At 42.6% G+C, this 15,614-nt stretch overlaps 1 protein-coding gene across 1 annotated transcript in view; it reads left to right on the top strand.

The window, feature by feature from the left end:
• Positions 1-5,071: 5,071 nt before the first annotated feature.
• The window catches only part of LOC310985594 (retinoic acid receptor gamma-like), a gene marked incomplete at its 3' end in the record, with an annotated part of 34,367 nt that continues 23,824 nt past the window's right edge, over positions 5,072-15,614 (top strand). The window contains 1 exon segment of the mRNA XM_083971211.1: positions 5,072-5,246. Within this exon segment, the coding sequence (XP_083827337.1) occupies positions 5,078-5,246 (169 nt within the window). The 5' untranslated portion in view covers positions 5,072-5,077.

The raw sequence follows: 15,614 nt of genomic DNA on the forward strand, positions 1-15,614 counted from the left end.
CTGACAGCAACCCTCTTCTCTTTATGGCCGAAAACAATGACCTCAGTTCTTTCTGGATTTAAAGCAGATATCAGCTTCGCGGCCGTTTCGGCTAATGCTGCGTTCAAGGCAGGCTTTTGAAACCGTAAGTTACAGCTTCAAGTCACAACTACGACTTGGTAGCGTTCCAGGTAACCCGTAGCTCGTGTTTTTACCATCCTGTTGTCTGTGAAAGTTCCCTATAACGGCCACTCGTAACTTCCGACCCGTGAACTCGTACCAGATCGAACTGGTATGACTTCACAGGAAGGAAAAACACAAAGTACGAGTTTCTTTGAACGCACCATGAGTTAGCAGCCCCCGCCCTTGTCAGGCATCAATTGGTCCTCGTGCTACGTCACCACATTCACGCGCATCCCTTGGCTGCACACACAGCCCTTCATGCCGTTCTCTCTCCTCATTGGATAACACTTGTATCCCACAAGGAAAATTTTCTCCTCGGGTTACAGCAGAGCAGAGTGACGGAGAGACTCGTGTTTAGGCTGAAATACTTCATGTAAGTGATTGCTGACGGAAAATAGGACTATTTAGGACTTATATTAACAAAAACATTCCACTGATACCTGCTTTAACTGAAGGAAATTTTTGGTTCATCCAATTTTTGACTCACTCTAAACAGTCATCTGCAGGCATCTACATTAACATTGTTACATGACTATCTTATAAAATGACTTATTTGAAATACCTGCTATCAGAGTTTAACAAGCTAATAGCAGAAGGAATAAAAGATTTGTAGAAATGACTGACTATGCAATGCACCCAATTATTATTTTTCCAATTAACCACTCAATCGAGTCACTTGGTATTGTTATGTGTAGGTATTACTGTTGCTCCAGCATGGACTAAACCATTTTAAAAAAGAAAGCAGGGGGGTTATTAGCTTGGCTCTGCCCACCTGCATATATACTTCCGCTCAATTTTTTGTGTCCCATCAGTTCTCCGTCCTTCTCAGTTTTTCTCCTGCAGAGAATCTACCGGCCAATCAGCGAACAGCGAGGGAGTGTCTGAGAACAATGACGTTGAGGTTATGTGCTAAGTTTGAAGTTGTAGTTCGTACGTAACGGGCGGCGGAGGAGAAGGATGTTTTTGCGAATCCAAAGGCTGCTGTCGTTGACGAACGTCTTGCACACGCTTTTACTCCGCTCATTGCAATAGATGGGATCATCGTTTCATTGCGTTCCGGTGTTATGACGTACTTAACGACCAAAACATAAGCGACCCAAGTTAAAGGCAGATCCAATAGTTTTTTTTAAGTATTCAACCTCTCAGGAAGTAAAACGTTTCTCAATGAAGAGTGGTTTGTCTCTTATTACTTGGAAAATAAAAACGCATTTCATGAATATTGCATGTTTTGTGGCTTTGTTTTGATGCAGCTGCAGCATTTGTGCGAGTATCAGTCGGGGTTATATGCAGAATAATTTAGTCACAGGGGAGGAAGGTGATGACAATGGGCCCCTGGTGTTGTCATCACCTTCCTCCTCTCTGCAGCGGCCCTGCATCAGTCTGTGCAACGCAACCACAAATGAGAGACTTTTGAGTTTCTGCAGATTATGTTTGTGCATTTTGCAAAGTTCATAACTCACTCCAGTCCGTCCGTCCATCCCAGCCTCCTCACCCACTCCGGGTGTTTGATTCCCATGGCCGACGCAGCGCCCCGAAACAACACCACATTCTTTGGCCGAGCCGCCACCACAGAGAATGATTAAGCCCCGCCCACTCGTGACATCACAGAAATGGAGACATTTTTGTTTCCTTTTCTCATTATCCCCCTGTCTGCTTTGTCCACCTCTATCTCTCTGTATAATGCATAATGTCAACATATGCTACGTTATGTGCTTAGATAATTCTGTTATGCTTATCTCACATCAATAAAGCACCAAAAAAAAAAAAAGTCCAGTTGCCTATGATTCAATTTGCCCCAGAAAAGACAGAAAACAATGACCTGGATGAATGAGAATATCCATAGAGACAGAAACGGGGGGATGAGAGCGAAGGAAACAAGAGTCAGAGAGGAGGAGGAGGAGGAGGAGGGGTGAAAAAAGTTGTGATCAGCAGAAAAACTCAGAGAGGATTCACGCACGGTGTGGGCAGGACTGTGTGTGTGTGTGTGTGTGTGTGTGTGTGTGTGTGTGTTGTTGCGTTAGGGGTTAATTGTACCCATATTGTGGCTGGCTGGCTGTTGCTCTGGCAGCCGGGCCACAGTCAGCCCTGCAGAGGGAACAGAGAGACCCTTTATAATACAGTTCTCTGCTGATTGAAATCATATGGCATCGCCTGAAATCATTGCACTACTTGGAAGAAAGACAAAAAGCAGGAGGGGAAGAAAGAAAGAAAGTGTTGCCCCCCCCCCTCCCTCTCTTCCCTCCCTTCCCTGTCTCCATCCTCCCTGCTTTTTACTTTTCTGCCTGTCCAACAGTTTCTCTCTCTTTTTTTGTTCTGCGTCTTCCTCGCTCTTTGTTTCTTGTCTGTCTGTCTTTTATTTTTCTGTTTTTCTTTTGTTGGTTTTTCATCTCTTGTTTTTGTTGCAGAAAGTGACTTTTCGATTATTAAAGGGACATTGTGTAACTTCTCCTGTTATATATTCACGAAAAATCGATTATTTGGTTCTTCAGTCTGTTCTTCATTAATCAGTAATCCCCCCATGAACAAACTGAAGTGTTCCTTTCAGCTCTGAATTATTTATTTTATTTTACTGTTTATTTAACAGGGACGATACATACAACATTGCCACAAAGAATGAAAAATAATACATACAAGACGTCTAGCTTCAGCTAATTTGCAGTCTTTGTCCCTGGTCAGGCTAAAGAAGGATAAAAGATACTGAATACCGTTACAATAAGTGCAATAATACTAATACAGTGAATAGATATCATGAATAAATAAACACAGCTACAAAATTTAGATTAAGAAATTGCACAGATTAAAGCAGAAGTGAGTGGTCCGGTCGTTTTCGCTAATGCTGCGTTCCAGGCAGGCTTTTGAAATCGTAAATTACAGCTTCAAGTCACAACTTACGACTTTGTAGCGTTTCAGGCAACCCACTCGTGTTTTTCCGACCTGTTTTACCGGTGAAAGTCACTATAACGGCCACTCGTAACTTCCGACCGGTGAACTCGTACCAGATCGAACTGGTACGACTTCACGGTCGGAAAAATACGAGTTTCCTTGAACGCACCATAACAGTCCTCGTCCCTACGTCGCCACATTCACGGCGTCCCTTGGCTGCACACACAGCCCTGCATGCCGTTCTCTCTCCTCATTGGATAAAAACTGTAGGATACGATAAATGTTTTCTCCTCGGCTCAGAGCAGAGCAGAGTGACTGACAGACCCGTGTTTCAGTCCAAACACTCTATGTAAGTGATTGCTGTCGGAAGATACAACTATTTAAGACTTATATTAACACAAATATATCACTCACTTCTGCTTTAAATACATTAAACATTAGTAAAATGCTGTATTGACAGTGACTTGAGAGAAGTTAATGTTCACATTTCTGCTGCTGCTTAAGCCGATGTTTAGCCGTTCATATCATTCATATCTACATGGAGCGGGTAAGCTCGGTGCTGCTGCCATGTGGTGTCGCCATGTTTTTACGTTCAGTGGCAGCGTGACGGTAGGAAACCACGGAAACTCAGCGGAGACACCGGAGCTGTCGGCTCAGGTGGAGGTGGCGTCTGTGAGAAGTCACCGCGGTAACGCAGTGAGGAGGAATGGAGCGTTACACTGATGCTGCATTCACCTGCAGTCGGGCAGACGGCCGTCGCTAACAAACCAGATGTCATTTTAGTCACAGAAGTCCAGAGAAAGACGGTAAAACAATACCACATCGCCATGACAACATATGGTCACGTGTATTGTTTTGCCTCGTGCTGACGGACCACTTGTTTACATAGAGGCTTGTTTATGCCGTTACGTGCAGCGGCTGTCGTCCGTCTGCCGTCTGCCCAATTTCAGGTGAATGCAGCATGAAAAATACGATTGAGTTGCTTGTGATATACAACCGCAACGCTAGATGGGAGGAATTCCTACACAATGTACCTTTAATGAGTTGAGTTGTGAAGCTGCCGTGCTCCCGAGCTAAACGCCACCAGACTCCAGGGCCAAAGATATTCAATAAATGGAAAGATCCTCCATGAGCGGCTGCTCCAATGATATGAAATGGCTACACTTCCTGTCTCTCTAAATGGGCGTGGCCAACCGTCACCACCTCGCCTGTGAACGTGTGTGTGGATTTATACAATTTGTAGGTAGATGAAAGTGAGATATTTATATTTTCTTATGATAACATTAAATATTTACACTACTAACAGTCATATTTAGCATGACAAAAATAATTTAAATCACTTTCACGGGAGTTCGTGGCCGTTTGTTTGACGTTGCCTAGGAGATCTGTGGCCAAATCTGGCGAGAGTGTGTCGTCATAGAGACAGAGACAGGTCTTGAACAAAGTGGATTTTCTCCTGATGTGTCCGTCTGAAAGTTGACATTTTCGTGTCAAACTGTTCAGAAGAGATGTGGCTTGTGAAAAATGAGTCCAAAATTTACTTCAGTGACTGTGGGGAGAAAGACCCGACCATAATCGGTGTTCACGTTAAATAATTGTCCCATAGGAATCAATACACTCCAGGCTGCCTCTGGTCTCTCTAAAGGGGCGTGGCCGAGCAGAAGCCTAGTGACATCATACAGGAAGCTGACTCCTCATGGGGGGTCTTGGTTTATAAACCGTCTTTGCTCCAGGTCCAGTATCATCTAACCCCTCTCCTCCCTCTCCTCCCTCTCCTCCCTCTCCTCCCTCCTCCTCCTACAGACTCTGGACCCGGTCCGGTCCGGTCTTGGGCTGAATGGCAGCAGCTCGTCTCAGACTCACCACAGACCCCTGACCAGCAGCAAACAGGAAGAGAAAACACACACATACACATAAACACACACACACACACATACACACACACACACACACACACACATAAACACACACACACCACCGCCTGGACCTGGATCTGGATCTGGACCTGGACCATCACCTGCACTTCTTCACCATGGCGACCAACAGGGAGCAGCAGGTGCGTCACATGACCAGCTTCCCCCGGGCGATGTACCCGTTCACCTTCAACTCCATGCGGAGCCACTCGCCCTTCGACCTGCTGGCCAGCAGCCACCTCTTCGGACGCTTCGGGGCCGACCTGCCCAGAGAGATGGCCGCTTTGTGTGAGTAACACAACTCTTTTTATTTTATTTTCAACTTCTCTTACACTTTGCAGCTGAGACGAGACACACACACACACACACACACACACACACACACACTGACAGCAGAGGAAACTGCTTGATATAAAGGCGAGACACTACAGGCAAAAACACTGTTTTTTCATGCACTGATCAATTTTGAGATTTTGGGCTCTTTTTCTTCCTTAACATGTATTCTTTCAGAAAAGTCAGAAGAAATGGTAGAAAATCCACATTAAGGAGGTTATTTTACTTCATTTTGTCTCTTTCGTCAGTAGATTTCTCCTAAATTCACCAAAAGTTAGTCTGACCCATGTCATGTCAGGTGTCATTGTAAAGCTCTCTCTCTGCTGAACAATTATGTAGACTCCAAAAATTGTAATTTCCTCCGTATCCGCAACCAATCGTAAAAGTACAATTTCCATTAACAATCTATGGAATTTTACAGTCCAAGTCTTTAAAGGCCGTTTTCTCAAAATTAGTTTTTCCTCAGACTCTGAGTTAGAAATCTCCACTTCAGCAGCACTTACAGACACCAAACCTTCCAGTTTGATCCCTTTCTATATTCTGAAGGTTTTTACAGAGGGGATTGTTGATATATCATTCACAGCCTCATTTATACAACGTTTTATTCCTAGAAACAGGGTAAAAATTTGATTTTTTTTAAGGGCTGGTGACAGTATTTTCTCCTTTACAGAGTGATAAGAAGAGATATCCAAAATCCTCCTCTGTAAAAACTTCTGACTCTAATATGTCAACAAAATAAAACAAGAATTTTGAAAGTAGCTTCATCCATTGTTCAGATTTCGGTTCTGGAAATATATGCAAAGTAGCGCATATTTCATTAGGTATTGCCTCGTTTACATATTTAAACATAAAATTTGACAAAACTGTAATGCAAAAAAATATTTGTCTTAATGTAAGTTTCAAAGGAGGTTAAATCGAAAGCAACTGGACTTAGTTATTTAAATAACTAAGTCCAGTTGCTTTCGATTTAACCTCCTTTGAAATACTATGACCTGGACAAATGAGAATATGCACCGGCTTAATGTAAGTGATAAACTTTCATGGTTTCAAGTTTCATGGTGATATCTGTTAGTTAAAATGTTTACCCTATTCACCTGTAGTGTCTCCCCTTAGAAAACACACAAGAAGATGCACAAAGATGCTCCAAACTCATGATATTCACACACAGACATTGAGTTTAATTCAGATTTTACTTCAAATCATCATGAGGATTGAAAATAGTGTGAGGTTCAGTGTGGAGGCAAAAAAAAAATCCTAATCCCTCACTCGCAGAGAAAAGAAAACTTGGTCTTGTTTCATAATGTGCTGCTGTTCATGGATTAGATCAGATTGTTATTTTACTCCGCATAGAAAAAAACTCCCTCATTATAAGAGGGAGGATGTTGAAAACTGTGCATTTAGACAGAAACAGAGCAGATGTAGTTCCTGTTTTGGGTCACAGGGGGCGCCACTGCCCTTCACATGGAGGACAAGGCCACTGCAGCAGTTTAATACACAGACTTAAAAAAGTAAAGTTCCTGCTGTAATAAACTAATAAATGATCATATTGTTTCAAAATTCAAGATATAATTCATCTAGTTTCCTGAGGATAAAGCTGCTCTCTCCTTTTCTTACATTTTCTTCTTTTTCTTTCTTTGCTTTAATGACATTACTGTTTTATTGAATCTGCACTCTCTCTTGCTACTCTCTTGTTGTGAGTCTTGCAGCAGTTTCAGGTTATGCAAAGTAACTGCAGTGGGAATTGATATGAATTTGTTATATCAGAGACAGAAATGTTGACTCAAAAAGCTGCAGGATCGGTTTCTCTTCAGGCCATCTGAGGATGATTTCCCTCTTTAAAAAATCAGGTTTGTTTGTTTCTTTTTGGCATCAATCAAGCAGCTGATCAGTGGTGGAGCTCCGGGCGCCTGCAGCTTCGACCTATTAGCGTGTTTATACGAACACGCCTCTGTCTGTTTCTCTCTCGCTCTGCTCAGGTGAAGTCGCAGTCGTGTCCTAAACTAATCCCAAATACTGAGCAGCGTCCAAATCAAACAGCGAGCGCAGAGACTTTTGTTTGTGTTTGAGTCGCCCACATCCTGTAGGACTGACATCGGTTTTTAGAAATACCTGCCTGTGTGTGTGTGTGTGTGTGGGGGGGGGGGGGGTTACGCCTCTGACACGACGTCGCCTGCAGGACTTTTATACCAACGGACGTGAGAGCGGCTGCGTCGCGTCGGTCAGGGACAGAGTGTCGACAGTGAAGCTGCTCACGTGTAACAAGGTGTGAAGAGCCGACTGTCAGGACTCACAGTCACAGCTCAGGTGGAGGTGACGGGTAAAGCAGCAGCAGAAGTAGCAGAAGTAGCAAAGAACAACATAATGAAGAGAGTTAAAGATGTAAAAGCTGCCGGACCGAGTCACGATCCAAATAGATTAGAAGAAATAGAAGTTTTATCCATCGATCCATCCAGCGCTTGTTGTGATTTCACCCTCACTGCTTCAGAGTCTCAGCAGAGTTTGTTCTCAGCGTCGTGCATCACTGACGAAAAAGAGGAAATGTTCTTTAGAGGGATAGTTCAACATTTTGGCAAATTGGCCCATTGCCATAATCCCTATAGTCTTACACTGCAAAAACTCAAATATCTTACCAAGAATGTTTGTCTTATTTTTAGTCAAAATGTCTCATTTCTCGTCAAAACAAATCTCATTATACTTAAAATAAGACTCATCACATTAAAAAGTAGCTTGTTTTTAGACACTGTTCCTTCTTTTAAGCATATTTTCAATTGAAATAAGTAGAAAAATCTGATAGTGGAGCAAGTTTTTCTTCCTTATAACAAGCACAAAAAACTTGCTTTTACTGGCAGATTTTCTACTTATTTCAAGTGAAAATTAGTTTGAAACAAGTGAAAATGATCTAAAAACAAGTTAATTTTTAGGTGATGAGTCTTATTTGAAGTGAAAAGAGATTAGTTTTGACTAGAAATGAGACATTTTGACAAGAAATAAGACAAATATTCTTGGAAAGATTGAGTTTTTGCAGTGTAGCAGTAGATCCGTTACCTTTAATTGTCAGTGCTTCGATCGACAGGGCAGAGATGCAAGCTGCACGTTATTTCTTGGTTTCCCCTCATCAAACTCATCAAATACACAATCCAACAACTCCACAACGCTCTGGTGGACAAGTTGTGACCTGCACATTCACCACACTATGAGATAATCATGTAACATTATGAGACAGAGTCGTTTTCGAGGCAAATGCAGCCGGAACTACATTCCAGACACGACGGCTGCTGGGCGGAGGGATTTCAAAAGCACAAGTAGTTCAGAGTATTTGCTTCATGTGACGTAATGTTACATAATTATACATGATTATCTCATAGCGTGGTGAATGTGCAGGTCACAACTTGTCCACCAGAGCGTTGTGGAGTTGTTGGGTTGTGTATTTGATGAGTTTGATGAGGGAATGGCGTACTCTCCCCCGCCGATCCAAAAACAGCATGCACCGACAATTAAAGGTAATGAACCTATAAAAGACTGTAGGGAGTATGGTGAGAGGAGAATTTGCCAAACTGTCTTTGAACTATCCCTTTAAATAAAAGTGGCCAGTGGCAGCAAAGCAGCACAAATAGACAATGAGGTGGTTGTTCCTCTTCTTCCTGACACTTACTGTGTCTCACCTGTCACCTCATGCACACACGTCGTTATCGTTTTGCAGTTTCGTCCACATGCAAACAGCATTTTTGTGAGGCCGAGAGTGTGTGCGTTTTTGTGTAGACAACCAAAACGCATCTTTTGTGAAACGATGATGTCATATTTTCCCACTCTGGGGCGTTGGCGTCTGGACGAAACACTGAAACGATAAAAAACTTCTGCAGATTCACTGAAACCCGTTTCTCTTATAGTCGACTTATAACATTTGGAGTTTGTCTTACATCGTGCAAGCTGCTCCACGCCTCACACACAGGCCTGGTGTGTGTGTGCAGCAGCGTTGTTAGAGTTGCTCTCAGTGGTTTCGTGTGCATGCATTGCAGGCGTTTTCTTGAAACAAAAAGAAAAAGAAAGATAAAGATCATTTATGGGAAAAGCTCCGTTTCCGTGTGAACAACCAGAGCTCAGTTCAACGAGTCCACTGACTCACGAGCCGCTCCGTTGATGATGGAGGATAAAAACTGAGCCCAGCGCATTCTGATGGAATAACTCAGAGAGATTGATTTACTCTTAGTAAGTCGTTAAAGCACCGGCTCGACCACACCTATACAGTACATGATGATGATGATGATGATGATGATGATGATGATGATGATGATGATGATGATGATGGATGAGGCCGTGATGCCAGAGAGCGTTGACCACACCCTGACTGCACGTCTGCATCACTATGGCGACACTGTGTCAACCAGCGGAAATCTGCAAACTGCAGAAACAGAAACAGAGTCGCTCCTCGTCATTGTTCACCTGCTGACTCCAGGGCCCTCATTTATCAACCGTGCGTACGCACAGATCTGTGCGTAATGAGTGCGTAAGAACATTCCCACGCAAAGTATGGAATTTATCAACTTGTACTTGTGCTTAGGAACGTGCGTAAATTTAAGCACAACTCTGACCATGCGTACACACAAAATCTAGTGGTAGAACAGTGAAACTACAAATAGAACCCAGTGGAGGAGTCACAGTGTTCAGCCATCTCAAACTTCACACATGTTCCCTGTTTCCTAATTTAAAAAAAATATCAATTAGTAATTTAGCAGACATTTTGAATGATTGGTGTGAGTGACAAGCTATAAAAGTACTCAGGTAGATTTGTGTCGTTATTATTCAATCAAAAAATAGGGTAAGTGTACCTATTAAGCCCACGTACCATATAAGCCCACTTGTGACTTCTGAGTCAAATAAAAAAAAAACTACATCACCATTTTTGCTGGTTCATGGTTCTTCCAATGAAGGAGCTTGTTACATAAATTATACTTTTTATTCTAAGCAAATCAGATTTGTCAATCTTTCCCTTTAATTGATTCCAACCAGCTCCTGTAATCACTGACTTTTGTTTTGTTTTGGTTTCTTTTATAATTCCTAATGAGATGAAACTCAAATGAGCGGATATCCACATCAAACACACACACACACACACACACACACACACACACACACACACACACACCCTCTGTGTATTCACTCGTCTTCTGTTTCCTAATAGTGGCGGGAATTTAGTGCGAACACACAAGGAACTCTCTCTGCTTCCTGGAATCAGTGTGAACTCCTGATGATGATGATGATGATGATGATGATGATAACATCTTTTTCTGAGGAAAGTCAATATTTCTCACTTTCTCTTCTTTTCTTTCTTCATAACGTCTCGATTTGAATTCTCTCGAGTTTATATTTTATGATTTTTTTAATCCTTTTGTTATGAAAAGGGAGAAAAATGAAAAATGCGACTGTGGCGCTCGACACAACACGACACAAAAGAAGTGCGTTTTTCCACAATGAACACAATGTCCTTTCGTAATTTCTCTACTTGTCACATCTTGTTCTTTGCAATGGATTGTGTGTGTGTGTGTGTGTGTGTGTGATATTAGTAACTTGAACCTAAAGGCAGAGTGAGGCTTGTGTGTGTTTTTCTTTGTGTCTGTCATCACATGCACTCTGTTTAAACGCACACACACACACACACACACACACACACACACACACACACACACACACACACACACACACACACACACACACACACACACACACACACACACACACACACTTCCACTACCACTCACATTCCAACACCCATGAATATCAGAAACCAGAACACACACACACACACACACACACACACACACACTGCCTCACATTTGTGACTATATTTGTGCGCTCGCTCTGCTGACGACCGCAATGAGACTTTGTGCAAATATCTGCGGCCGAGTCGGAGGAATGAGAGAGAGAGAAGAGGCGCCATTGTTGGTGTGTGTGTGTGTGTGTGTGTGTGTGTGTGTGTGTGTGTGTGTGTGTGTGTGTGTGTGTGTCAGACATGAAGACATGATGAAGCTGAAGAACCTGATTGTGAAGAGTTGTAATGTGACTCGCTCTTCTTACAGGTTGTGTGTGTGTGTAGTTGAGTGTGGAGTGTGTTTTAAGTGTCAAAGCTGCATTTAGTCGATGAAAAGAGGCAGAGAGAGATTAGTTTCTCTCTATTATTCTTCATGCACTGCAAAAACTCAAACTCTTTCTAAGAATATTTGTCTTATTTCTTATCAAAATGTCTCATTTCTAGTCAAAACTAATCTCTTTCCACTTAAAATAAGACTCATCACCTAAAAATTAACTTGTTTTTAGATCATTTTCACTTATTTCAAACTAATTTTCACCTGAAATAAGTAGAAAAATCTGCCAGTGAAACAAGTTTTGTGCTTGTAATAAGAAAGAAAAACTTGCTCCACTATCAGATTTTTCTACTTATTTCAAGTGAAAATCTGCTTGAAATAAGTAAAAAGTGTCTAAAAACAAGCTACTTTTTAATGTGATGAGTCTTATTTTAGTTATCATGAGATTAGTTTTGACTAGAAATAAGACAAATATTCTTGGAAAGATTTTGAGTTTTTGCAGTGTAGTTTTCTTGAATAAAGTGCTGTTGTTTTTCCCCATTTGAGATAGTTTAAGTGCAAAATGCTCATAGCAGCAGGGAGAGTAAAATAATAATAGTAATAGAAATGTTAGCAATTATAAAAAACTAAAGAAGTATTGTTCTTCCTCTCTTACTTCTTATTGTTATTCTTCTTGGGCTCCGATATCTCTCCCTCCTTCACTCCTCTCTACTCTCTCCATAGTGATTCTATATAGACGACTCTACTTTACTCTCCACTGACCTCACTGGTAGAATGAAAAAACACTTTTGGACCACGATGCGATTGTTGTTGTTGTTGTTGTTCTACCTCTACTACTTCTTCCTCTACCCCCCCTCCTCTCTCCTGCATTTGTGTGTCTCTTCCCTCAAAGCAGCAACAGGGGGCAGGGTGCTGCCAGGCGTTGGGGGGGTTTAGGGGGGGTTAGAGGGGGGTAATTGTCTCAAGGTGTGGACAGAGCTCAGCAGGCTGAGATTGTGCAGCTCTGCTCCCTGCAGTGTGTCATTGTAATGTGTGTGTGTGTGTGAGAGAGAGATGGTGAAAGACAGGTAAAAGCTCGGCCAGAAGTAGAAGAAGGAGAGGGGGAGGTGGTGTGTGTGTGTGTGTGTTTCTGAAAGTCTGAAAATGTGTAAAAACGCAGGAAGAATGAGTCGATTGTCTCCAGAATAACAACGAGGAGCCGAGTGGAGAGCAGCAGCAGCAGCAGCAGCAGCAGCAGCAGAGAGTCGAGGGAAATGGAAACAAACACACGGAGAAAAAACAAAATAATAGAGGATTGTAATGCAGCAAGAAGCCACAGGCAGGACAAGCTGGAGAGCAGTGTGTGTGTGTGTGTGTGAGGGGAGGGGAAGGGGGGGTGTTAAAGCCCCAGTGGGGGTTTCTTCCAGAGTTCATCCCTCTCTTGAACGAGGGAAGGAAAAGGGAGGAGGAGGTTCAGGCCGTCTCGTATACAAACTACAAACTGTTGCGGTTCGGAGTGGCACTTCGCTGTGAGCTGCTGCTGCTGCAGGAGGGAAAACATGAACATGAACATGAACATAACTGAATCCACTCAAACTGAATTAAAGGGAATTTAATTAGACGGCGAAACACACCGGCCAATGGAAAAATAAAAAGAAGGAGGACAGAGGAGAGAGGAAAGAGAGATAAAATAAAAGTTTATGAGGTAGAAACAGACGGATGTTCAGCACCATCTTGATTTTTTATTATCTGTGTGTAAACTTTCAATAACCTTCCTATTATTTATTCATTTCTTCAGAAACATTAGTGTGTGTGAGCAACTTCAACTGTGGCCACATACAATAAAATATATCTATTGATATACATTCTATATATTAGATTAAAGGGATAGTTCAACATTTTGACAAATTAGCCCATTGCCATAATCCCTATAGTCTTAGTAGTAGGTTCGTTACCATTAATTGTCAGTGCAAGCTATTTTTAGAATGGCGGAGCAGAGCCGCCATCAAACTCATCAAATACACAATCCAACAACTCCACAACACTCTGGTGGACAAGTTGTGACCTGCACATTCACCACGCTATGAGATAATAACACAACGTTACCACACAGAGTTGTTTTAGAGGGAAATTCATGCAAAACCACTGATGCACGTTGCCTTCAGGGACAGTTTTTCATCCAGCAGTCTCTGAATTTCCGTAAAACGTTGTGTTATTATCTCATAGCGTGGTGAATGTGCAGGTCACAACTTGTCCACCAGAGCGTTGTGGAGTTGTTGGATTGTGTATTTGATGAGTTTGATGAGGGAAACCAAGAAATCCCACGAGCCTCCGTATAGCGTAGCTCAACAACAGCTCACGGCTCTGCTCCGCCGTTCTAAAAATAGCTTGCACCGACAATTAAAGGTAACGAACCTACTGCTACCTATGACTATAGGGATTATGGCAATGGGCTGATTTGCCAAAACGTTGAACTATCCCTTTAAAGTTTCCAACGATGAGCTCATATTTATCTGACTATAAATAGACAAATTAAAAACTTCTGTAAATAAACTAAACTTGATCCACTTCTTCACTTATTAATCCACTGTTTCACTGTTTGTTTATGTGAATTACGGGGGATTATAATAGATTAAACCGTATTTATTTTAGAGGAAATTGCATCATGAGCGGTTTGTGTGTGCAGATGTGTCCCTGTGGTCACTTCTGTCAGTCGTGCAGAGAAAACCACAGGAGAGCGTCCGATTACAGGGACATTAGTGAGTGAGTGACACCTTTTCCTTGTTGCTCTCTCCCTCTCTCTCCACCTCCAGAGCTGTTTGGGCGAGAGAGCAGCTATTTGTTTCCTTCCTGTGAACAGAACAAAAAGAACATTAATACTGGAAAAAAAAGAAAAGGAAGGAGAGAGATTGGAGGGAGAGGGGGAGGGAGGGAGGGAGGGAGCAGGGGAAGGTGAGGACTGTTTGTTTTCATTTGCCGAATATGAAATATGAAGAGGCGAAGAGTTTGGAAGAAAAAAAGAAAGAGTTGAAGGAGAAAAAAGAGGGAGGGAGAGAAAGTTTGTGCAGCGGCCAATGGAAGAGCAGATAGTCCCTCCCCTCTTCCCCTCTCCTCCTCCTCCTCCTCCTCCTCCTCCTCCCTCCTGTCTCTCTGTCTGCTGAGAGACAGCATGCATGCAGCAGATAGTTGTTGGCTGAGAGTGTGAGAGGCCCAGAGAGCCGGCGAGAGGGGAAGAGGAGGAGATCAGTTACAGCAGACAGAGAGAGAGGGAGAGGGAGAGTGGAAGGACGGACGGACGCGGTGTCGTAGTAGAGATTCAGTCTGTGCAGAGAGACAGAGAAGAGGACAGAGAGGAGAGAGGACACCTGGACTGCTGAGTTTTACTGAACAGGAAGCTTCTCTGCCTCTCTGAGTCGGTTTAGCAGAAGTTGTGTGTGTGTGTGTGTGTGTGTGTGTTGTGCAGCTGCAGCAGTGTGTGTGTAAGTGTGTGTAAGTGTGTGTGTGTTTAGTATTGGAGCATGTTTGACTGTCTGGAGGCTCTGGGCCTCGGCCCCCGGCCCCTCTTCGACGTGTCGGGCCACCAGGGCTCCTGCATGCTGGGGAAGGGAACCCCTTACTTCTCTGGTCTGGACCCGTTCGCCTGGGCCGGGACCAGCAGCAGCAGCGTCCAGTGTGAGTACAACAACAACACATACACATACAACAGTACACACACACGTCAAGTCAAGGATTTATTATAGCCAACAATGTCAACAAGTGATAGGAATTTGTCTTGGTTTGCTCTCAGAAACATACAGTACAGTACGACCACAACACCACAACACCATACATACAAAACACAGACTGGCAGAAGACAATATAGATTACGATTTGATTCCTAATGATTCAAATCCAGTCTGCTTTGCAACACAGAATGACTAAAGTGTCTTTTTCACATTTATTGAGTTTTAAACATTTATCCATGCTTAGATGGAATTGTTGAAACTGTTGCATAAAAGCAATGTCACATGTTGCTTAAGTAACAAAATTGAAAGTGCCTCTTTATTAAAAAAGAATAGTGCAGTTAAACATGCTGCCTTTTAAATTCTAAGGAAATGGATTTTCCTTAGAATTTGTTTCATTGTTTTGGGACATTTTATATCGATTCTGATTGAATCGTATTAAATGAGAATTGCGATTCTTATGTGAATCGATTTTTTGGCACACCCCTTGTGCTTAATGTAACTCATTGTAAGTTGATGAGTCTGATGGCTTGGAGGTCTGT

Source organism: Trachurus trachurus, assembly GCF_905171665.1.
Source record: "Trachurus trachurus genome assembly, chromosome: 5".
Taxonomy (NCBI): domain Eukaryota; kingdom Metazoa; phylum Chordata; class Actinopteri; order Carangiformes; family Carangidae; genus Trachurus; species Trachurus trachurus.